This window comes from Bos indicus, chromosome 21, assembly GCF_029378745.1.
Source record: "Bos indicus isolate NIAB-ARS_2022 breed Sahiwal x Tharparkar chromosome 21, NIAB-ARS_B.indTharparkar_mat_pri_1.0, whole genome shotgun sequence".
In the NCBI taxonomy this organism is placed as follows: domain Eukaryota; kingdom Metazoa; phylum Chordata; class Mammalia; order Artiodactyla; family Bovidae; genus Bos; species Bos indicus.
Genome location: NC_091780.1, coordinates 49,333,252 through 49,359,319, shown reverse-complemented (window position 1 = coordinate 49,359,319; position 26,068 = coordinate 49,333,252). Strand labels below are relative to the sequence as shown.

Below are 26,068 nucleotides of genomic sequence, written 5' to 3'. Positions count from 1 at the left end.
TCTTTGAGACCCCATGGACTATAGCCCACCAGGCTCCTCTGCCCATGGGGATATTCCAGGCAAGAATACTGGAGTGGGTTGCCTGAGCCCTCCTCCAGGGGATCTTCCTGACCAAGGAATTGAACCCACATCCCTAACACCAGACACAAAGATAAACTCAAAATGGATTAAAGACCTAAATGTAAGACCAGAAACTATAAAATTCTTAGAGGAAAACATAGGCAGAACACTCAATGACATAAATCACAGCAAGATCCTCTACGACCCACCTCCTAGAGTAGTGGAAATAAAAATAAAAATAAACAAGTGGGACCTAATTAAACTTAAAAATTTTACAAAGCAAAGGAAACTATAAACCAGGTGAAAAGACACGCCTCAGAATGAGAGAAAATAATAGCAAATGAAACAACTGACAAAGGATTCATTTCCAAAATAAACAAGCAGCTCATATAAGTCAATATCAGAAAAACAGCCCAATCAAAAAGTGGGGAAAAGACCTAAACATACATTTCTCCAAGAAGACATACAGATGGCTAACAAACACATGAAAAGATGCTCAACATCGCTCAATATTAGAGAAATGCAAATCAAAACTATAAGATATCACCTCACACCAGTCAGAATGGCTGTCATCAAAACATCTACAAACAAATGCTGGAGAAGGTGTGGAGCAAACAGAATCCTCTTACATTACTGGTGAGAATGTAAATTGATACAGTCATGATGGAAGAGAGTGTGGAGATTGTTAAAAAAAAAAAAAAAAAAAACTGGGAATAAAACCACCATGTGTGTGCTTGCTAAGTTGCTTTAGTTGTGTCCAACTCTGCAACCCTATGGACTATAGCCCACCAGGCTCCTCTGTCCATGGGATTTCCCAGGCAAGAGTACTGGAGTGGGTTGCCATTCCCTTCTCCAAAACCACCATATGACCCAGCAATCCCACTACTAGGCATATACACTGAGGAAACCAAAACTGAAAAAGACACATGTACCCCAATGTTCACTGCAGTACTATTTACAATAGCTAGGACATGGAAGCAACCTAGATGTCCATCAACAGATGAACGTAAAGAGAAGCCATGGTACATATATACAATAGAATATTACTCAACCGTAAAAAGGAGCACATTTGAGTCCTAATAAGATAAATGAACCTAGAGCCTATTATACAGAGTGAGGTAAATCAGAAAAAGAAAAGCAAATATCATATACTAACACATATATAGGAAAGTTATGTCCAACCTAGATAGCATATTCAAAAGCAGAGACATTACTTTGCCAACAAAGGTCCGTCTGGTCAAGGCTATGGTTTTTCCTGTGGTCATGTATGGATGTGAGAGTTGGACTGTGAAGAAGGCTGAGCACTGAAGAATTGATGCTTTTGAACTGTGGTGTTGGAGAAGACTCTTGAGAGTCCCTTGGACTGCAAGGAGATCCAACCAGTCCATTCTAAAGGAGATCAGCCCTGGGATTTCTTTGGAAGGAATGATGCTAAAGCTGAAACTCCAATACTTTGGCCACCTCATGCGAAGAGCTGACTCATTGGAAAAGACTCTGATGCTGGGAGGGATTGGGGGCAGGAAGAGAAGGGGACGACAGAGGATGAGATGGCTGGATGGCATCACTGACTCGATGGACGTGAGTCTGAGTGAACTCCGGGAGTTGGTGATAGACATGGAGGCCTGGCGTGCTGCGATTCATGGGGTCGCAAAGAGTTGGACACGACTGAGCGACTGAACTGAACTGAACACATATATATGGAATCTAGAAAGATAGTGCTGATAAAATTATTTGCAGGGCAGCAATGGAGACACAGACATAAAGAACAGACTTATGGACACAGTGCAGGGAAGGAAGGAGAGAGTGGGATGTATGGAGAGAGTAACATGGAAACGTACATTACAATATATAAAATAGATAGCTAATAGTAATTTGCTGTCTGACTCAGGGAACTCAAACCAGGATTTTGTAACAACCTAGAGGGGTGGGATGGGGAGGGAGGTGGGAGGGAGGTTCTAGAGGGAGGGGACATATGTATAACTATTGCCGATTCTTGTTGATGTTTGGCAGACATCAACACAATACTGTAAAGCAATTATCCTTCAACTAAAAATAAATAAATAAATAAAAAAGAATCCACCTGCCAATGCAGGAGACACAGTTTCAATCCCTGGTCAGAGAAGATCCTATATGCCGAAGAACAACTAAACCCGAGTGCAACAACTGCTGAGCCCATGCTCTAGGGCCCTCAAGTCTCAAGTACTGAGCCCGTGTACTGTAAATGCTGAAGCCCCCGCGCCCTGGAGCCTGCGCTCCTTAATGGGAGGAGCCACTGCAGTGAGAAGCCCTTCCACCACAACTAGAGAGCAGCCCCCACTCATTGAAACTAGAAAAAACCTGTGCAGCAATGAAGACCCAACACAGCCACAAATAAATCAATATTTTTAAATATTATTTTTAAAAAACAGGTTCTTTTTTAAAAATGGGAGATTTCACACACAAAAAAATCTAGATTTCCAACTTTTCTTGAAATATCAGAAGATCTGGAAAAAAAAGACTGAAGAAGCTATATCCTTTGAGAAGGCATACATTTTCTAGTTGGCTACAGTTCTCTCCTTTACCTGTGCTTCACTCATTTCATTTGAGTTTATAAACCCTAATTTAGACCTTCACAATTTATTTCCTGAACTGAAGTGATAACTTCTTGATTGGGCTCCCTTCCTCTGGTTTTCAGTCAATTCTTATTAATATTGACAATGTTGATTGACAGACTTCATACATGAAACTTTTTCACTTTACTCAAAGCAATTATCCTCCAATTAAAAATAAATTTTAAAAAGTGCCCCATTATTGAAAAGATAGAGTTCAACTTCCCAGCACAAATGCAAAGCTAACCTTTCTCTTTAATCCCAGTATTCAACTTCAATCCCAATATTCAGTCAGACTGAATTACTTATAAATTGCTTATAAATTTATTGCTTATAAATTCAATCAGACTGAATTGCTTAGAAATGCCAGAATCTCTCCCACTTCTGTACTTTTTAAAATGCACTCTCAACCTAGAATGTTCATCCTTTCTTGCCTGGCTAACTCCTACTCTTTCTTCAAGATCAGCTCAAGTAAGATCTCTTCTGGGACATTTTCCCAGGCTCCTCCTCCCCACTCTCTCTACCTACCATTTCCAGTCAGTCTACCAGGCAGCTCCTCCTGTGTATCAGTAGCATCCTGTGGCCATTACAGCACGTACAATTATTGCTTTTTTTACTGTGTCCAACTAGAATGAACTCCTTGAAGGCAACCACTGTTAAGTTTCATCTTAAAATGTAAATGAGAAGACAGAAGTGCTTCCTCAATTATTTATATAATAGCAGTAAATGAGAAAAGGAAGAAACACTTGCAAAAGACCTTATGTGCCAAATACTACAGCTAGATCCTTTTGTAATATTTCATTTACAATAAATGAGATAGAATTTAATACAAATTACAATAAATGAAAAAGCAGACAGATTTTAGAATTTTAGTTATGACTTGGTTAAATGTTGAAGTACTAGTTGTTTTGTAAGATTCTCATTACATCATTTTGAGGTCACAGCTGTCATTCAAATAATAATTTCCTTAAGATTAAATTTCAGTTCATATTATTTCTGAGTTAAATCTTAGTATGATTTCCTCTGATTAAAAAAAAAAAAAGAGAAGGAAAAAACCCTAATGCTCAAGATCAACAAAGTTTAAGGAAAGGCTTTAAAAAATATCTTTAAGAACATCTATGCAACAAAATACTCATATAAGGGAAAAGCTTCATATAAGATTTTATGCAAAGAGAAATATTATGCATCAATAATATTTACATAGGGAGGATTCACTCAAACATAATTTTCAGTTATTCCTATATTTAGTAAAATAGGTAAAATTATTGGGTGGCGCTAGTGATAAAGAACCCACCTGTCAATGCAAGAGATAGAAACTCAGGTTCGATTCATTGGTCGGGAAGATCCCCTGGAGAAGGAAATGGCAACCCACTCCAATATTCTTGCCTACATCATCCCATGATGTAGACCTGGCAGCCTGCAGTTTATAGCTTCACAAAGAGTCAGACACAACTGACTCTACTTAGCACACACATAAAAGTATTGAAAAATATCTAAAAGGTCAACTTACCCCTTCTATAAGAATTACAATTGGTGAAAATGCAGAATTCAGGAAATCATAAACATCAATTTGAAATAAATATTCCAGAAGCTGACGCCAAGAAGCATCTTCTGTCAATTTATAAATTAAAATGTTAATACATGATAAGATACAAATTTTGAGTTTAATTTCTTCCTTAATTGCTGCATTAGAGAACAAATAACTTGTTTCTTACCTTTTTTAGCAATGTAATTTTGAGAAGATAAAGAGTAATCAGTTGAAAGGATCTGACTGTTTGACAGGGTATTTTCCATAGATGTGTCCATTTCCACCTGAGTAGGCCTTTCAGTGTCTAGTGATATTTTTAATTTTTCATCACTATTTTCAGAAGATAGAGTTTTGAAATGAGCTTCTTCAATAATTCTCATAGGGAACTCTATTTCAGAGTCCATATCTGCAAATAGAGAGAAATGTTTAGGGTTTTTAATAATGTTTACTTTGTTGTAGGCTTCCTATTTTTTTTTCTAGGCAGGTCATCCTTTGAATCTTTGTGGGCATTGTGATTCTTCATTATGGAAAGAATTCATTTGAAACAACTTTATAGTCTGTATTAGTTCCTACTGCAGATACAAATTAACAAACACTTAATGGCTTAAACAACACAAATATGTTTCTGGAAATCAGAAATCCTAAAACCAAGGCTGTGGCAGGGCTGTATTCCTTCTGGAGGTCTAGAGGAGAATTCATTTCCTTGCTTTTTCTACCTTCTGGAGGCCACCTGCATCCTTTCGCTCATGGCCCTGTATATATGAAGATATATATATACATATATATATATATGCACATCTCGAGAAAATTCACTTTAAAGAGGATTGTTGTAATTGTTGTTTAGTCACTAAGTTGTGTCCAACTTTTGTGATCCCATGGAATGTAGCCTGCCAGGCTCCTCTGTCCATGGGATTTTTCAGGCAAGACTATTGGAGCAGATTGCCATTTCCTTCTTCAGGGGCTCTTCCAAACCCAGGGAGTACCTGACGTGCATTGGCAAGCAGATTCTTTACCTCTCATCCACCTGGGAAGCCCTTAAAAAGGACTACCCTTCTCCAAAATTAAGAAAAAAATTTAATTAGAAATATATGTGTTATAATTTTCCACATTTGTAATGTTGCACCATATATTTATGTGCATGCCATGTCACACGGCCATCAATTTAATTTTCAAATATAGTTTAAACTGATTACTTGATTCAATGAACTAATCAAACAGGATATTTTTTTTTTTTTTTAGGATTTTTTTTTTAAAAAAGGTTCTAACTAGTCCCAGCCTAAGGTATAGTAGTCAAGTAAATTGTAGGATTTATTTCTCAGTTACTTTTCAAGACAAGGATAGAAAAGTATCACTGCAGTCCTGAAAAACAATATTAAAGAATAGTCCTAACTTAATTATTCATTATCTAACTTCGCTCTTTGAGTTATGAATGTAACATATCATTTTCATGCTGTCACTTAGTCAGCATTGTTTAAAAGATGAAAGTCCCAAGTGAGCAAACAGATACCTGTAATTTAATAATGCCACATGTGGACATTAAAATTTAAAATGACCAATCATTTCAGGAGTTTGAATATAATTGGACCATTGTAAATACAGGACTCAAATAGTGATCTACAATGATGTTTGATGGCATCAAACATCAACTTATTCAACAATTAATTTCACAAAATTTTTGTGTGCCTAGATTGATTCTTTTTAAAATATTATCTTATACTGCACTTGAAATAAATATATGTAAAAAAAATGAAAACTTGCTATATTATTTTCATATTTAATTATATTTCTGAGGTATTATTTTTACATTACTTAAATGTAAGCCTTAGGATTTACATTAGAAGCCAAAGCAATCTTGAAATTGAAGAATATTGAATCTTGAAAAAGAAGAATAGAGCTGGAGTAATCATACTCCCTGACTTCAGCCTATACCACAAAGCTACAATCATGAAAATAGTATGATACTGGAACAAAAATAGATACATGGATCAATGGAATACTCTAGAGAGCCCAGAAATAGGCCCACACACTTATGATCAATTAATCTACAACAAAAGAGATAAGGATATACAATGTAGAAAAGATAGTTTCTTCAAAAAGTTGTACAGGGAAAACTAGAGAGCAACATGTAAAAGAATGAAATTAGAACATTCTCTAATACCATACACAAAAAATTTAAAGACCTAACTATAAGACTGGATACTATAAAATTCCTAGAGGAAAACAATGGTAGAAAACTTTTTGATATAAATCACAGCAATATATTGGGGAATCTGTCTCCTAGAGTAAAGAAAACAAAACCAAAAATAAATGGGACCTAGTTAAACTAAAAATCTTTGCACAACAAAAGAAACCATAAACAAAACAAAAAGACAACCTAGGAAGTGGGAGAAAATATTTGCAAAGGTTGCGAAGGACAAGGGATTGATTTCCAAAATATACAAACAGCTCATACAGGTCAATATCAAAAAAGCAAACAACTCAATCAAAAATGAGTGGAAGACCTAAATAGATATTTCTTCAAAGAAGACATCCAGATGGCTAAGAAGAAGCACATCTCTAATTATTAGAGAAATGTAAATCAAACCTACAGTGAAGTATCACACCAGCCAGAATCAGATCAGATCAGTCGCTCAGTCGTGTCCAACACTTTGCGATCCCATGAATCGCAGCACGCCAGGCCTCCCTGTCCATCACCAACTCCCAGAGTTCACTCAGACTCACGTCCATTGAGTCAGTGATGCCATCCAGCCATCTCATCTTCTGTTGTCTCCTTCTCCTCCTGCCCTCAATCGCTCCAAGCATCAGAGTCTTTTCCAATGAGTCAACTCTTCACATGAAGTGGCCAAACTACTGGAGTTTCAGTTTCAGCATCATTCCTTCCAAAGAAATCCCAGGGCTGATCTCCTTCAGAATGGACTGGTTGGATCTCCTTGCAGTCCAAGGGACTCTCAAGAGTCTTCTCCAACACCACAGTTCAAAAGCATCAATTCTTCGGCACTCAGCCTTCTTCACAGTCCAACGCTCACATCCATACATGACCACAGGAAAAACCATAGCCTTTACTAGACGAACCTTTGTTGGCAAAGTAATGTCTCTGCTTTTGAACATGCTATCTAGGTTGGTCATCACTTTCCTTCCAAGGAGTAAGCGTCTTTTAATTTCATGGCTGCAGTCACCATCTGTAGTGATTTTGGAGCCCAGAAAAATAAACTCTGACACTGTTTCCACTGTTTCCCCATCTATTTCCCATGAAGTGGTGGGACCAGATGCCATGATCTTAATTTTCTGAATGTTGAGCTTTAAGCCAACTTTTCCACTCTCCACTTTCACTTTCATCAAGAGGCTTTTTAGTTCCTCTTCGCTTTCTGCCATAAGGGTGGTGTCATCTGCATATCTGAGGTTATTGATATTTCTCCCAGCAATCTTGATTCCAGTTTGTGTTTCTTCCAGTCCAGCGTTTCTCATGATGTACTCTGCATATAAGTTAAATAAACAGAGTGACAATATACAGCCTTGACGAACTCCTTTTCCTATTTGGAACCAGTCTGTTGTTCCACGTCCAGTTCTAACTGTTGCTTCCTGACCTGCATACAAATTTCTCAAGAGGCAGTCAGGTGGTCTGGTATTCCCATGTCTTTCAGAATTTTCCACAGTTTATTGTGATCCACACAGTCAAAGGCTTTGGCATAGTCAATAAAGCAGAAATAGATGATTTTCTGGAACTCTCTTGCTTTTTCCATGATCCAGTGGATGTTGGCAATTTGATCTTTGGTTCCTCTGCCTTTTCTAAAACCAGCTTGAACATCAGGAAGTTCACGGTTCACATATTGCTGAAGCCTGGCTTGGAGAATTTTGAGCATTACTTTACTAGTGTGTGAGATGAGTGCAATTGTGCAGTAGTTTGAGCATTCTTTGGCATTGCCTTTCTTTGGGATTGGAATGAAAACTGACCTTTTCCAGTCCTGTGGCCACTGCTGAGTTTTCCAAACCTGCTGGCATACTGAGTGCAGCACTTTCACAGCATCATCTTTCAGGATTTGGAATACCTCAATTGGAATTCCATCACCTCCACTAGCTTTGTTCATAGTGATGCTTTCTAAGGCCCACTTGACTTCACATTCCAGGATGTCTGGCTCTAGGTCAGTGATCACACCACCGTGATTATCTGGGTCGTGAAGATCTTTTTTGTACAGTTCTTCTGTGTATTCTTGCCACCTCTTCTTAATATCTTCTGTTTCTATTAGGTCCATACCATTTCTGTCCTTTATTGAGCGCATCTTTGCATGAAATGTTCCTTTGATATCTTTAATTTTCTTGTAGAGATCTCTAGTCTTTCCCATTCTGTTGTTTTCCTCTATTTCTTTGCACTGATCACTGAGGAAGGCTTTCTTATCTCTCCTTGGTATTCTTTGGAACTCTGCACTCAGATGTTTATATCTTTCCTTTTCTCCTTTGCTTTTCACTTCTCTTCTTTTCACAGCTATTTGTAAGGCCTCCCCAGACAGCCATTATGCTTTTTTGCATTTTTTTTCTATGGGAATGGTCTTGATCCCTGTCTCCTGTACAATGTCACGAACCTCATTCCATAGTTCATCAGGCACTCTATCTATCAGATCTAGGCCCTTAAATCTATTTCTCACTTCCACTGTATAATCATAAGGGATTTGATTTAGGTCATACCTGAATGGTCTAGTGGTTTTCCCCACTTTCTTCAATTTAAGTCTGAATTTGGCAATAAGGAGTTCATGGTCTGAGCCACAGTCAGCTCCTGGTCTTGTTTTTGCTGACTGTATAGAGTTTCTCCATCTTTGGCTGCAAAGAATATAATCAATCTGATTTCGGTGTTGACCATCTGGTGATGTCCATCTATAGAGTCTTCTCTTGTGTTGTTGGAAGAGGGTGTTTGTTATGATCAGTGCATTTTATTGGCAAAACTCTATTAGTCTTTGCCCTGCTTCATTCCGTATTCCAAGGCCAAATTTGCCTGTTACTCCAGGTGTTTCTTGACTTCCTACTTTTGCATTCCAGTCCCCTATAATGAAAAGGACATCTTTTTTGGGTGTTAGTTCTAAAAGGTCTTGTAGGCCTTCAAACAACCGTTCAACTTCAGCTTCTTCAGCATTACTGGTTGGGGCATAGACTTGGATTACTGTGATACTGAATGGTTTGCCTTGGAAACGAACAGAGATCATTCTGTCGTTTTTGAGATTGCATCCAAGTACTGCATTTTGGACTCTTTTGTTGACCATGATGGCCACTCCATTTCTTCTGAGGGATTCCTGCCCGCAGTAGTAGATACAATGGTCATCTGAGTTAAATTCACCCATTCCAGTCCGTTTCAGTTCGCTGATTCCTAGAATGTCGACATTCACTCTTGCCATCTCTTGTTTGACCACTTCCAATTTGCCTTGATTCATGGACCTGACATTCCAGGTTCCTATGCAATATTGCTCTTTACAGCATTGGACCTGGCTTCTATCACCAGTCACATCCACGGCTAGGTACTCTTTTTGCTTTGGCTCCATCCCTTCATTCTTTCTGGAGTTATTTCTCCAATGATCTCCAGTAGCATACTGGGCACCTACTGACCTGGGGAGTTTTGGCCATCATCAAAAAGTCAACAATGAATACTGAAAAGGGTGTGGATAAAAGGAAAGCCTTCTGTACTTTGGTGGGAACATAAACTGGTGCAGCCACTAGGGAGAACAGCATGGAGGTCCCTTAAAAAATTAAAAATAGAACTTCCATAGGATCCAACAACCCCACACCTGGCCATATACTGGGAAAAAACTATAATTTGAAAATATACATGCATTATTTACAATAGCCAAGACATGGAAGCAATTTAAATGTCTATCAACAGATGAACAGAAAAAGAAAATTGTATGTATTCACATACAATGGACTATAGGCCATAAAAAAGAATGAAATAATGCTATTTGCAGCATTGGATAGACCTAGAGATTATCATACTAGATGAAGTCAGATAGTGAATGACAAATATCATATGATATCACTTACATGTGGAAGTGATACAAATGAACTTATTTACAAAACAGAAATAGACTCAGACAGAAAACAAACTTACAGTTACCGAAAGGAAAGAAAGGGAGGGATAAATTAAGAATTTGGGATTAACATTTATATACTACTGTATATAAAATAAACAACAAGGTCCTAATAATAGCACAGGAAACTATATTCAATATCTTATAATAACCTATAATTGAAAACAATCTGAAAAGTAATATATATTCTTATCTGTATATTCATATATGTTCTTATATGTATATATATTATATATATATATATACAACTGAATCACTTTGCTGTATACCTAAAATATTGTAAGTACTTCAATTTTTAAAAAAGATTTACATTAGATAGTTATGCCTTTCTTATAATTTTTAATAAATTAATAAAGTTTTAATTCAAATAAAATAATATTCTTTCATATTTAACTGTACTTGGAAAATTCATTATTTAAATAAGCTCAGTTGGAATCCTTTTGTAAAATAGCTATTAATATTGTAATATAAATAACTTATCTAATTAATTTATTTTGTAAATTCTTAGATCAGCAATATTGGCTTTTTGTAAATGTGTTATCTCAAGCCTCAACTTTTCACAAATACTTATTCAAGATCAGCGATTCATTTTTCTTATGCATTCTTTACAAATAAGTCCAGTTTTCACTTGTTATTCCCTAAAAGGGGTAGTGAAATTATCTGAAAATATTGGCTATTTTAGCTATTTCTCCAATATCCAGAAAATAGACTCTGTGGCATTAACTGAATCCTTTCTTTAGTATTCTCTTTTTTAATAGCAAACTTTGCATGACCTTAGTTTGTTTTCATTTAGTTAATAGTGAAATGTTTTGAAATATTTGTAGAGTAAGGCATCTTTTTTCTGAACCTTAAAAGAATTTCTTAGCACTTTTATAAAAATCCTTCAAAACTAGTTATAATTGCATATTTTCCCAGCATCACTACATGAAATAAATTCTACTAAAATGATATTCAGAATGCCCTGAAGTTTCTATATATAAGCTCTAAAATATTTTTATATATCTATATTTTGAAACGTCTATATTTCTGGGTTGATATTACTTTGTTTTAGTCTCTTCTTTCCAGTTACTCTTATCTGCTTTTTCACAAATATCTCTTTAGGATCTAACAAGCTTAGAATAAAATAATTTCCTCCAGCCTTTGAAAATCTAGGTCTCTAATGTTTTCAGTCATGAAAATCATCATATCTACACCTTTCTTATTTAGAAAAGTGTTAGAGGTGGCCCAGATGGTAAAGAATCTGCCTGCGATGCAGGAGACCCAAGTTCAATCCGTGGGTCAGGAAGATCCCCTAGAGAAGGGAATGGCTACCCACTCTAGTATTCTTGCCTGGAGAATTCCATGAACAGAAGAGCCTAGCCGGCTACAGGCCATGGGGTCTCAAAGAGTCTGACATGACTGAGCGAATAATACTTTCACTTCACTTAGAATCTAAAGTCTATATTCTGGTTAGAGGATGTTGATCAAATAAAGAACTCACATTTTATAGAATATTAAGAAATAACATATAGTTCTTCTGGAAATTCAAGAAAATCAACCAGCTCCAGTGAAATGTGTTTCTTTCTGAGTTTGCAACATTATTGATCTCTTCTTGTGAAAGTTTTTATGTCATTCTAAAGTTCAATCATTTCTGTATTATTGGCCAATATTTGTTGAGTTTCTAATCTGTCCATCATAAAGACAGAATGGAGATATGCGAAAGTCATGTTATATAACTCTACTTAAAATATAATCCACGTGTTTTTAATCATAGGTGTCACTGATGCCTGGACACCTAGAAGTCTCCTCTGCTACTCTGCTCTCTTCTGTTGCCTTCTGTTGAGCTCCCAGAATTGAGAGACTTGATGGACAATGTGGAAAACGTTTTACATTGTTTTTGCTTGAGTTTCCATATTACCTTGTACACTTAAAGAAAACCCTTGTTATCACAGATCTTCTTAGTGGGGAGGTGAGGAACTATAGATCTAGAATAAAATATAATTTAGAAACCAAGGCTATTTTAAAGTAATGAAAGTTGTTTTTAAAATAACCTAATAAGCAAAAATTATCACCTAACAGAACAGAAAGTCAATGGACATTATCTAAAATAGGTTAATCAAAGGAGAACAATATAAATATTTTATTTAGAAAATAGATAAATACTAAAAGAAATATTCTCTAAAAAATAAAAGAAATTATTATCCTTGGGAGAGAGGTGGAAGTAGAGATGGACAAAGGGAACAGAAATTGCTTTTGTTTAGGGAAAAAAAAAGCCTTAGCACTACATATATTTTTAAACCTGTCTACATATAGAAGTTTGATTAAAACTTATTGTAAAATACCTAGAGATCTCCTTGAAATATCCATATACATCCAATCATTCCTTTTCCCTTGAGATTTTATGATATTAAGATCTACTAAGCACTTCCCTGGTGGCTCAGACAGTAAAGAACCCACCTGCAATGTGGGAGACCTGTGTTTGAACCCTGAGTTGGGAAGAGCCCCTGGAGCATGGAATGGCAACCGACTCCAGTATTCTTGCCTGGAGAGCTCCATGAACAGAGGAGCCTGGCAGGCCCCAGTCCATGGGGTCACAAAGAGCTGGACATGACTGACTGACTTTCACTTTACTTTAAGATCTACTAAGTCCCAGAGCAAACCAGATATATTGATAAAAGGGTGATTGACAAGGTTGTTGCTGATTATTGTTTATTTAGAAAAACAAGGATTCCTGGATTTTTCATGTGATTTGTACTTTTAAAAATAGGCTCAGACTGTAAAGAATCTGCCTATAATGTGGGAGACCCAGGTTTGACCCCTGGGTTGGGCAGATAACCTGAAGAAGAGAATGGCTACCCACTCCAATATTCTGGCCTGGAGAATTCATGGACAGAGGAGCCTGGCGGGCTACAGTCCATGGCACCTCAAAAAGCAGACACGACTGAGCAACTAGCAATTTCACTTTTTCCTATGTTTAAAAAAGAAATCACATTATAGATATTTTTATACTAACCTGGCTGACTGTAACCACTTTTCAACATATCTTCTATATTATCTGTGGGGTACTTTTCAGCTGAAAATTCTTCTGTTTTATCATTTTCACCTACATTACTTTCATCCAGAGTCTGTTTGGGAAATGTCAATTCCATTTCCTTTGGAGTGTTCTGGAACCTCCAGCGGTTGTCAAAATTATACAATAACTTTTTAAAATATGGTACAGTATCAGAATCCTCTGTTTTCTCTAAGACCCTTTCCTTGCCTACTTGATTTTCAGTTTCTGTAACTTTTATTAGTTTTATTTCTTGTTCCTTATCAGGGTCAAATTCACTTGTTGAAGGATGTCTATGTTTATCTTCCTCACCTCCTTCTTCATTTTTTCCATCATCTGATATCATTTTATCTTCATTAGCATATGTGAAGCCTAGCATAGCAAAACCAAAATCAAACCAACTTGGCCTGAGAATTGAGCTCTCATTAGTGATTACGTCTTCCTTTTCTGTTAATATTTCTGTACACGGAACAGTGGGTTCTTCCTCAGAGGATATGGAACTAGGAACATCTTCTAACAGTGGGTTGCTTTCTTTGGATGATAACTCAAGCTCTGTATCCTCACCTCCAAAACCCAAATAACTTGTAAATCCACCACCAAACCAACCAGTGTCTTGAGGATTGAGAATGTGCTCTAACTCAGATACTAACAGTTCAGACTGTTCCTTTGGCACTGAATCAAACTCTAATTCAAGTTCTTGCTTATGTTCTGTTTGGGGCTCACCACTGTTTAATTCCTCTTGGTCATTCCCATCTTCCACTGCTATTTGTCTACTTAGAAATGAGCTTTCTTCTTGAGGTTCAGTAACTGATTCAAAAGGCTTTTCTTCAGCTTGGTCCTCTCCAAATCCAAACCATCCTTTCACTTCAGGGACAGCTGAAGATGGTGGGACATGATCCTCTTCTGGAATAAGATACTGTTCCATACTTTCAGTTTCTGCTTCCCAATCTTCTAATTCACTAGTACTTCTGATATCTTCAGGAGCCTCTGAAGCTGGAAATCGGTCTTCAAACAAACTACTTTCAGAAGTTGAATAAAAGCCAGGTTCTATCTGAAAATCACTTTCATATACACTAGATTTGAGGTCATTATCTTCTTCATATGGATACATATTTTCACTATTATCACTGTTTAACTCACTAGCTTGATTTTCAAATATGTAGCTTATTCCAAGAAGACAGAAAAAGTCAGATTCCTAAAAGGAAAAATAAATATATGATTAACATTAATATACTGAAACTCCTTGTTTGTCCAAAATCATTCCAAATGAGTGTCATTTTCCCAAGGCCACACAACTAGCTCAATAGCTGAGCAAAAACTCCTAATTGCAAACACTTGTATCATAACTGACTTTTCAGGGTTAGTGATATAAACCTCAGTTAGGTTTATATCATTTGCATTAGGATTTGTTATCAAATAGTTGAAGAACTTTAGAAGAAAAGGCAATCTAGTACTGAGTATATTCTGCAAAGTAACTCTAATGAAAAGGCGTACATGGCCACAAAACCTTGCTCCTTGTAAGGGTACACTGAATGGACACATGGAGCTGTGCCGTGGTTTCAGAGTGGAACTTACAGAACATGATCACAGCTCAGAAAAACCAGACTCTAAAGCATGATGGCCTGGTTAGAAGCTACACTAAAACACTTAGGCTTCTTTCATTGAGTTATTGCAAACAGCCAATGGAGGCAGGGATCCCCTTGCTCATCTCACAGAACAACCAAATTTTCAAGAATAAAATGGTAAAAGCTATTTTTTTTATCTGAAGGTATGAGACACTGATATGCACTACTCTTTGGTTATCACCATTATAAAATGAGAATAAAACTCAGAATTTTACAAAAAATAAACTTCAGAATTACAATTTTTTACAGTATAATTTTGGCACTGCAACACTGTAGGTGATTAATAGACACTGGAGCCAAACACTATGGATTGAAATCTTAATCCTGCTGTTTACTAGCTTTGTGACCTTGGGTGAATTAGATGATCTTTCTATGCCTCAGTCTCTTCATTTGTAAAATAAGAAAAATAATACCTTATAGGGCTGTTGTGAAAGATTAAATGAATCAAATACTTGAAATAGCAACTGTCTCTAGTAAATACTAGCCTAATGTAGCCCAAGGTTATACTACCCTAGATGAGCCAGCTGTGCAAGGATAAAAAGGCCCAACCCCTTGCCTCTATTCAGAACAAATCTGAAAGGCCATCCCAGTGTCTAAGTTCCTTATAGAATCACCTGAAATCATTGCTGCAACTGCATCATAGTTCAACTTCTCTGTCTGTCCAATCCTGCTTTTTCTGGTGTTTCCTTATAAGTGCTATTCTTAAGAGTACCCACCCCCAGTGCACTTCTTGGATGCAAAAGTCCATCTATTTCCCAGGGGACTTGACCTAAGAATTTGGGCCTCCTATATGCCTACTATGTGCTCTGCTCTGTGCCAAGTACTGAAATTCTATAGTAAATGATAGAAACAATAAATAATAGACTGTGATAAGTGCTATGCAGGAAATAAACAGGAAGCTGTGGTTGAGAAGAAATAATTCCTTTAGAACCATCATGAAAGAGCTCTCTGAGGCACTGATGTTTAAGCTGCGACCTACAGCTTAACGACTAAACAACAACAAAAGGATAAGGAGGAACTAACCAGATGAAGAACTTAGGGAAAGCACTCCAAACAAAGAGAATGACCTATTTGGGTTTTTAGGCACGGAAAGCGCTTGGCATGGTCTAAGAACAGTCAATAGGCCAGCATGGCTAGGAGCATAGTGGGGGCCAGAAGAAGGGCATAAGACAGGGTCAGCAGAGGGCAGGAACAGATCATGCAGAGCCAGGTAAGGAGTCAGATGCAACGCAAAGCTGTTGAAAGGCTTTAAACCAAGTGAATGACAAGATCTAATTTTTTGAATTCTGATTCATGACTAAGGTTCATGGCTGTTTAGAGAATGAATTGGAAGAGGGCAAAAGTAAAGGTAGAAAGACCAGTTAGAAATCTACTGCAGGTTCTACTCAGGAGGTAATTATGCCTTGAGTCAGAGCTATAGGGAGAGTAAAAAGGAAGAGAAGACAGATAGATATATTTTGGAGACAGAACTGGCAGGACCAATAGTTACAGAGTGAATAGACAGTTAATCCCAGAATTTGTGCTGGGAAAGAGCCAAATAATAGACAGTTTACTTAACCAGGCAGAACTGACTTCACACTGACCTCATTTAAGGTAAACTGGCTTAACCTGCGTGTGTGTGTGTGCTAAGTTGCTTCAGTTGTGTCCGACTCTTTGTGATCCTATGGACCATAGCCTGCCAGGTTTCTCTGTCCACGGGATTTTCCAGGCAAGAATTGTGGAGTGGGTGCCCATATTCTCCTCCAGAGGATCTTGCTGATCCAGAGATCGACACAGAATCTGAGTTAAATGTGCTAGTCAAATTCACGTATTGAAAAGTCACCTTCTGATTCCCTTTCTCATTATCAAGCCCAGCATTATCAAACTCAGTTAAAAATCCAACAGCAAAAGAGGTTTACAGATTGGAGACCTAGAGAGTATGATGGGAAATAGACTCTGTCTCAGGAGGACAATAACATTAGTAATAATATCTAAGATTTACATAGCACTTAGTAAATGCTGTTTTATGTGCTTTCATATGCTCTTTTTTCCTCAATACATTCATGAGGTAAGTTTATAATCATCACCCTCATTTTACAAATGAGAAAAAAGGCACAAAGATCACATGACAACTGTCTAAGTCAGGCTTTGAACCCAGCCCATCTCTAGAATTGATGCTCTAAACCACTGTATTCTACTGCCTGCTAATTTTTCAGTAAGCAAAATCTTTGTCATTAACCCTGTTTTACCTGATATTATTCACATACTCAAACTATTCCTAGTGTTAGTTCTTAAGACTATTTTTTTTTATATAATACCCCTCATAGAAAAACTTTATTGGAAAGCAGGGAAAACTACCAAGATATGAATGAAGACAAAAAATAAAAAAAGTTCAGACATAAAGTGTGTGACCTTGGTTTAAGTGGAAATGGAACTCTTTGGTGGTTTGTAGTTAGTGATCTATATTTCACTTTGTGGCACTGATGCTGCTACAGCTAAGTCGCTTCAGTCGTGTCTGACTCTGTGCACCCCCATAGACAGCAGCCCAGGCTCCTCCATCCCTGGGATTCTCCACGCAAGAATACTGGAATGGGTTGCCATTTCCTTCTCCAAGGCATGCATGCTAAGTTGCTTCTGTTGTGTCCGACTCTATGCGACCCCATGGACAGCAGCCCACCAGGCTCCTCTGTCCACAGGATTCTCTAGGCAAGAATACTGGAGTGGGTTGCCATTTCCTTCTCCACTTAAGACTATTTTATGTATCCACTATATAAGATGTATAACTAATGAGCACTTACACCACAGAAAACTGTGTTAATCAAGAAATTTTAAATTCAACTAATAACCGTTAAGGGAATGGCAACCCCATCCAATATTCTTGCCTTGAGAATATCATGGACAGAGGATCCTGGTGGGCTACTGTCCAAAGGGGTCACAAAGAGTCAGACATGAATGAATGACTAACACATACACACACACACACACACACACAGAATAACTATACTCCAATATCAATTAATTTAAAAATAAATTAAATAAAGAATACATTCATTAAAAGGAGGAAGAAGAAAAGGAAAACTGGTAATTGGAAAAGAGAATTCTTGGGTGTTTACAATTATTTCTTTTGTTAGAGAAAAAATATATAAATTTACTTTAAAAAATAAATCAGTTCAATTAACAACCAAAATCTGTTTACTCACTTTTGTTGGTATTTGAACTTCCTCAGATATGAATACTTCTTCGATCTGGACTGCATCTCTGGGAAAATATCCAAAGTCCTTTCCTTTCTATCAAAATGAAGAATAAATATTAGCAAGTAAGAGTGATCAAAGCAATAGCTATTGAGCCTAATTTTGTTCCATGTCCTTGACTTTCATGTATTTCAAATCACAAATATTAATTGGTTTTCATTTACCATCTAAAAGAAAGTCCAATGAAATCATATTCCATTTGCTACTCAACAGAACAGGGTTAATTTGAGGGAACAAAGGGACAAGCTATAAAATGGCACTTTTTCAGATTTCAGAGGGAAAACCACTCATTTTCTTCCTCTTTCTGTTCTTAATGACCTTTCTTGCCTAGTGGACCACAGATTTATACTAATAAACCTGGAATATCAAAAAACAAGGGAATGGTGACAGTAGCCAAGCTAGATGGAGCTGTGACATATTCAACATTTTCAGGATGTCAAAATAAGATGTTTAAACTCTGAAGAGCCAAGATGGATTCATCAAGATAGTAAACATCTACAAGTCCTCTAGAGGGAATTGGGTTCCATTTAACTTCTGTACCTTGGTGACAGAGATCCTCTCAATCTTGTTTAAGTGCCTTCAAGATGTCCCCCAAGAGTGAAGGCTTCACACGGCCACTCTCAGCCCATTTCCTACCCCTGTCCAAGTTTAAAGAGTGTATTTCTTTTGGCCCTTTGATTTAGCACCATTATACCTCAATTCTGATTTTTTCAGCTCTTCAGTTGCTGCAACTATTTGAAAACTGACAAAGCGAACTCCACAATGTGGCTTCTTTTCTATGGTCGCAAAACCTGGTTTGCAGGATCTTAGTTCTTTGACCAGGGATTGAACCCAGGCCCTCAGCAACGAAAGCCCAGAGTCTTAATCACACAGTGTAGATTCTTTTAATTTTATTTATTTACTTATTTTTGGCTGTGCTATGTCTTTGTTGCTATGCAGGCTTTTCTCTAGTTGCAGAAAGCAGGGTCTGTTCTCTAGTTGTGGTGTGCAGGCTTCTCATCGCAGTGGCTTCTCTCGTTGCAGAGCATGGGCTCTAGAGCACATGGGCTTCAGTAGTTGTGACTCCTAGGCTCTAGAGTGTGGGTTCAATAACTGTGGTCCACGGTCTCAGTTGCTTGGCAGCATGTGGGGTCTTCCCAGATCAGAGATCAAACCCATGTCTCCTGCACTGGCAGGTGGATTCTTTACCACTGAGACACCAGGGAAGCCCACAGTGTGGCTTCTTAAATGGCTATCTGCCTGGACTGGACACCTAAAGCACAAAACTAAGTGTGCTTGAAACTTCACCCTGGCTCCACACATTACATGTTGCTTTGTGCGGAACTATCATTTTCACACATAGTAGGCAAGAAAGAATGCTTTCTTCTTATGATACCTACTGTTTCATTTTTCTTATTGTTGCATTAGATACCTCCAGTGCATTCAAGGCAGAGAAATAATGTGTTTAAAGAACCATAAGCAGTAAGCAGTCTTGGGAGCTGCAAAGTCCAGGTAAACAATTCTGGTCGACAATGTCTGAGGTTCAGTCATATAGCCTCTAATGCTAAGAAGCAGGATTGACCCATGTAGAATCTGCTCCTTCAAATAAAGATCAGAGGCTTCCCGTGTAGATGCTATACAAGGAAGAGCTCTTATGCATATGCTATATGGAAATGATGTAGGTATCAGGTTGGTCATGCTTGCTCAGCTTGGGAATAAAATCATGTGTCATGGTATGTTTTCATTCTAAAACATAATGATATAATCTAAGATACCAATCTATTTTCAACTGAAAATATTAATCATTAATTTGTCTATGTTATATATTCAGAAAGATGATTCAGGCATCTAGGAATTTCAGTGTAATAGGACTTTGGGCCAAATAAAAGTGTCTCAGTTATTCTTTTTTTCCATGAAAAATTCATATACCTCATTTCCTTAGGCTACTAATCTTTCAGAGGACCTCTTCAATAGCAACTAAGTCCTTTATTTGCTCAGAAAAACATGTCTTTTTTATTTTTTTGGCCAACTGATATCTCAGTTTTCCCAGTTAGGAAATGGAACTGCACCCTTGGCGGTGAAAGGTGATAGCATGCAGCTGTAACCACTGGACTGCCAGGGAAGTCCCAAGACACGTCTTTTAATCTGATTAACTAAAACTTCCCAGTCTCTCTTAAACTTGGCCGTTGGTAGCAACAAAGGATGGCTGGGCTTACCTAGTCACCCAGTACCTCCATCAGTACCTCTAAGGTCTCTCCAAACAAATATAAAAGTTAAGTTCAAAAACTATGCATGCTATGTAAAATAACTTCAAGGCACTCTTAAGCCTTCAGCCCAATCAGACTGGCTTCCTCAAAGCTATTTTTATAGAAATTCTGGAACCAGGAGTGAACATGTCCATTTGTTTAAATACGTCAAAGGTATATATAAATATATATAAAGGTTTTACATATATATATAAAGGTTTTACATATATATGTGTGTGTATATATATATATATATATTGGAGAAGGCAATGGCACCCCACTCCAGTACTCTTGCCTGGAAAATCCCATGGATGGAGGAGCCTGGAGGGCTGCAGTCCATGGGGTCTCTGAGGGTCGGACACGACTGAGCGACTTCACTTTCACTTTTCACTTTCATGCATTGGAGAAGGAAATGGCAACCCACTCCAGTGTTCTTGCCTGGAGAATCCCAGGGACGGGGGAGCCTGGTGGGCTGCCGTCTATGGGGTCGCACAGAGTCGGACACGACTGAAGCGACTTAGCATAGCATAGCATAGCATAGCATAGCATATATATATATAGTACTTTGAAATGTTAAAGTTCTTTTAGAGATGAAAAGCAGGCTTCTTCGTGCAATCTGGTCATTTATTCTGTATTCAATTTATAAAATTAGATACTTACACTTCCTGCCCACAAGTCTTCCCTTTTTCCTGAGAGTTTAACATAAACCGATATCTCTTCTCCCTTAGTGAAGTTCAGGTATCGACAGTCAGGTCCTCTGTAATCTCTTATGGCGAAGACTCTGCTTATTAAAGCTATGTAACACACAAAGTAGAGAAGGGAAGGAAAAGATAATTAGTTTTCTTCCTGGCACCTACTATATTCCAGGCATCATGATAAGCTCTTTCATACCTTTTATCATTGTTATTATGAAATTCTCAAAACAGCCTATGAGGGAAATAATCTCATCTTAGACTAACAAATGAGCCTTTAATTAAGTCTCAAAGAGATGGTCACACACCTGATAAATAGTGGAGCCAGATCTGAACTGACTTTCTTTTCACTGCAACATCCGCCTTCTATATTCTAAGCTCTTCTTTCTGTTTTTCCCTAAACCTTTCTAGAAATCCATCAGTCTCTCTTAATGGACAACTCATATCTTACTTCTTATATGAGATATCCCTAATTTGTCCAGCCTACTCTGCCCCTTCTCTGAATTTCAAAATTACCTATTATTCTTATGTTGTATCCCTATTTACTATTTCATATTGACTTGTCTTATCATCATTTACTAGAATGAAAATTGCTGGAGGAATAGAAACTTATCTTACATTTTATTTTATTCCGCTTAGATACACACCCCTGATCTTCCAGACCCAGCACATAACAGACCCTTAGTAACTATGAACGATTATATCTACATATGCTAGATTTAGCCCTTCAACATGTAAAGTAATATACATACCATATTAACTATTATAATTATACTGACATATGTAAAACATTTTGATTAAGTTGTGCAATTAAAATTAAAATAACTTTTATCGATTACTATAAATGTGAATGTTCTGTTTACATGATATGTGCCTAACTCTAAGGCAACTAAAATGAAGTCGTAAAAAAGGAAATAAAAATTGTTTTATTATTACATAATTAGATAATATAATTATATAATTCTTATATAATAATATTATCATCTAGTAAACATTCTCTCTATACTAAATTACATATCCAAATTACTAAAGAAAATGTTTACACATAAAAATTTACTTTTAAATTATTTATGTTAATACTAATAATATTTTGCATTTTTAATTTCCATGTTGCAAATTAATAATTCTCACATACTGGAGGGATAGAAGGTTTAAAGCAATTATAATATATTGGGATGAAAGACGCTATTCATTTTGTACCAAATGCCAATTTCAGAAAATAAGTTCTTAAAGAACAAAATGAAAATTAATTTATCATTGTAGAAGAAAGCTTAATATTCAAAGACATAAATAAAATTTTCAACTCCTAAAACTCATTTCAGTATTTTTACATAATAAATTATGCAAAAATGATTAATGTTTGTTAAAGTTTTGGACAATAAATCATGATAGTATGAAATAAAAAGTCTTAGAAAACTCATGAGAGTCAGAAACTCCTGACTGTGAAACAGAAACTAAAAAATGTAAGAGCTTCATAAAAATAGCTATCAAATGGCCTGATTTTTTTAATATAAATCATTTACATTTATCTTAAAAAGTAGTAAAAGTGCTAATTTGTTTTTGAAAGCTGGATTAATATCCTTATAATTTCTGATATATTTATATATAAGGTTATCCTTACTCCTTTATATTTACATTAAAAACTATCACAAAATGTTTTGCTTCTAGCATGTCCTTTTTATAATGGACTATACCGTATAACTACAAATATTTCCCAATGATATTGATGTTCATTTTTTTATCATACATGCCCAAAATAACATTTTATATCATTTCAGAGCCTTAGTTTAAGAGGAAAAAAAGAAAAGCAACTTACCTTCACATTCCAAGTCACCACATTTTTTAAAGTCTGCCAGCAGTTTTGTGCTCTCCAAACACTTTGTCAGAGAAATAACCAAAAGGAAGATTCTGTGAATTTTAAGATCCGCCATGCTAAAATAAGCAGGAATCCCAAACAAGGTTTAAACTGATTGTTTAGACAGTAGTTATGCCAGCCAAAACAGGAGATAACCCAGCCTATTTTCTAAATGTAAGAGGGAAAGGTTTGAGGTTTTTCAACCCCTTCTACCCCATAACTACTTTTTTCTATCCGTGTTTAGGCTTGAGAGACAAACACTCTCTGTTCTCAATCTTCAGTATCTGCAGTGTCAGGTATCCAGATTATACATAAAGGTTTAATAATTAACAGGGATTTTTCGCTGGAGTCATGTCTTACAAAGCCGGCCCATGGAAAACTCTCCTGCTTAAAGGCACCTTGTGTTCCACAGAACAATTTTTAAATGGCCTCCACAAAAGGTAGTTCATCTCTTTCTGTTAAAGTCTTCGAGTAGATCGGTCAATAAGTATATAGTATTTGCTGCATGTAAATACCAGCATCAAGAAAGATATAGTTAAATGTAGAAGCAACAATAATTTATATTAAAAGCATGGTTCAAGATTATCATGATGAAAGTTATTTGAAAAAATATCCCACTTTCATATTGTAACAACCTTCTATGTTACTCTGAAGTTGAAACTTGTATTAAGATAGTTAAAATGTGTTCAGTACTTATTATGATCCAGGTACTATCTTAAACAATTACATGATCTGATTTTACTTTCACATCAACTGTCTAAGTCGGTAATATTATCATCCCTATTTTTGCATTATGAGGAAATTGAGGTACGTGGAGATGGGTTAACTCGCTTGCCCAACGTCACATAGTGGAGAAGAAATTTAAACCTAGGTCCCGTGACTCGTCCTTCTCACACCCACAGAAAGGTGTCTACTCCATCTGCGACAATACCATTCCAGAAACAGAAGGCACAGTTTCATACAATACATACATACAGTGTCATTTCATGTATTTCAAATCATATGCATATTTCTGTATGTAGAGGGTGAATGAGAGAGGCATCTGAAAGACTCCTCTCCCACATGGTGGGAATATATCGTTTGAGTTCCAGTTGTTTTCACTTCCTCTTTGTACTTTTCTATATTGTTTGACTTTCTTCTTAAAAATAAGCAAGCATATGTCATTTTTAAATAACAGTAAGGTTTTGTAAATTAAATTATTTGAATGACTTGTTTAGTCGCTAAGTCACATCTGACTCTTTTTGCAACCCCATGGAGTGTAGCCTTCCACGCTCCTCTGTCCATGGCATTTCCCAGGTACAAATACTGGAGTAGGTGGCCACTTCTTTCTCCAAATTGAATGATATTGTCCCTTAAAGGAGATCAAATCCCTATATTGGGAATTTTTGTGTTAAACACCAGGTCAAAGTAGACTTTTGCAAACTAAGTTTGTCCTATTTCAATCTTAGGGAAGTATTTTTCTTAGTCCTTCTTTGCTGTACCTTTTCCCAGTGTCTGGGCATGCCAGCATACACGCACTTTGCAGAATGCAGCACTTGCTGCACTTGTATGACGCCACACTCCCCTCTAGTGCCTAAGCAAGCTAAAGTGAAAGTCTGTTACATTCAAAGTCCTAAAAAAAAAGATGTGTGTTCTCTATTTGTTTTCCAGAACCAATAATTGGTAGGAACCCTGTTCTCTGAGATCAAAGATTTTTGCCTGTTTAGAAAGAATCTGACAGAACATGAGTTTAAGGATCCTTTGGTTTACAATTAGAACTATGCAGTACAGAACTGCATAGCTGTACATGTGCACACTCAAAAAGGTGTAGGTTTGTTTCTTGAATACTTTTGCAAATCTGTAAACTATGTCAAAGATATTAAAGAAGATCTTCAGCTTCAAATTTTAGCACTGAATTACTTACATAGTCTATAGTATCAAATCAAGAATGTTCAATAATTAATGTACTTCATCCTTTTCTGTATTCAGTATTAAAAATGTTAAAGCTAAATTCTTAACTAGCTAATTTAATTGTGCTCTGCATTATGAGACAGATGAACCCAGAGAAATTTGTCTATTCATTTGAGTCCAGAAAAACAAGAGAAAAATCCTTGCCTAAGATACCACCTTGCAGAGATTTGCTCTTGCTAGAAATGCTCCCACTTTCTTACTACTTAATGCACTCAAATGATCTCATTGTATGTTCAAACCATTATTCAAATATATTTTAACAAGAAATCTGAAAATGTGGTAGCATAATGTCACTAACAGATCCAGATGAAGAGGTGGTATATGAAAAGGATGAGAACATTTAAAGAAACTGAAGTATCAATTTTCACTGCAAAAATAGTCTATTAACTTAGCCAGACATTATATAATGGCTGATGCATTTTGCAGCTCAAGTGTTTTGTCAATATTAAAATATAATACTGCTTCTGAGGAGGATTTCATAGTACAAGTCAGGAAAACTGATTTGGAAAGCCTATCTTCCAAAAGATAGGCCTTTGGAAGGCTTTCTTTCAAATCAGTATTGGAATCAGTTTGCCAACAAAGGTCTGTAGAGTCAAAGCTATGGTTTTTCCAGTAATCATGCACAGATATAAGAATTGGATCATTAAAAATTGCTGAACACTGAAGAATTGATTCTTTTGAATTGTGGTGTTGGAGAAGACCCTTGAGAGTCCCTTGGACTGCAAGGAAGTCAAACCAGTCAATCCTAAAGGAAATCAACCCTGAATATTCATTGGAAGGACTGATTCTGAAGCTCCAATACTTTGGCCACCTGGTGCAAAGAGCTGACTCATGGAAGAGACCCTGATGCTAGAAAAGATTGAGGGCAGGAGAAGGGGGCCGCAGAGGATGAGATGGTTAGATAGTATCACTCAGTCAAATGGACATGAATTTGAATAACTTCTGGGAGATGTGGAAGACAGGGGAGCCTGGTGTGCTGTAGTCCATAGGGTTTACATTCAAGTGATCAGACACAACTTAGTGACTGAACAACAATAGCTTTCTTCAGAAACCACACAGGATGAAAGAGTAACTACTGCACTGAGCTAAAGAATCAATCCTCAAAGCCACGAATGTTCAGTATCTTAGAGGTAATATGGCAAAGCAGACCTTCCCATGAGAATATACAGACATAATCATGAATGCCGCACTTCTACTGCTTGGTGAAGTTATTTCTGAT

General features: G+C 36.8%; 1 protein-coding gene across 6 annotated transcripts in view; it reads right to left on the bottom strand.

The window, feature by feature from the left end:
• MIA2 (MIA SH3 domain ER export factor 2) overlaps window positions 1-23,192 on the bottom strand; it is a 96,907-nt gene extending 73,715 nt beyond the window's left edge. For all 6 annotated transcript variants that reach the window (XM_019983429.2, XM_019983432.2, XM_070775491.1 and 3 more), the window contains exons 1-6: window positions 22,861-23,192; window positions 21,013-21,146; window positions 18,077-18,163; window positions 13,237-14,467; window positions 4,364-4,582; window positions 4,159-4,259 (exon numbers count right to left, since the gene is read on the bottom strand). In XM_019983429.2, the coding sequence (XP_019838988.2) occupies window positions 4,159-4,259; window positions 4,364-4,582; window positions 13,237-14,467; window positions 18,077-18,163; window positions 21,013-21,146; window positions 22,861-22,975 (1,887 nt within the window). In that variant the 5' untranslated portion in view covers window positions 22,976-23,192. The remainder of the gene's footprint in view (window positions 1-4,158; window positions 4,260-4,363; window positions 4,583-13,236; window positions 14,468-18,076; window positions 18,164-21,012; window positions 21,147-22,860) is intronic.
• Between the last annotated feature and the right edge of the window lie 2,876 nt (window positions 23,193-26,068).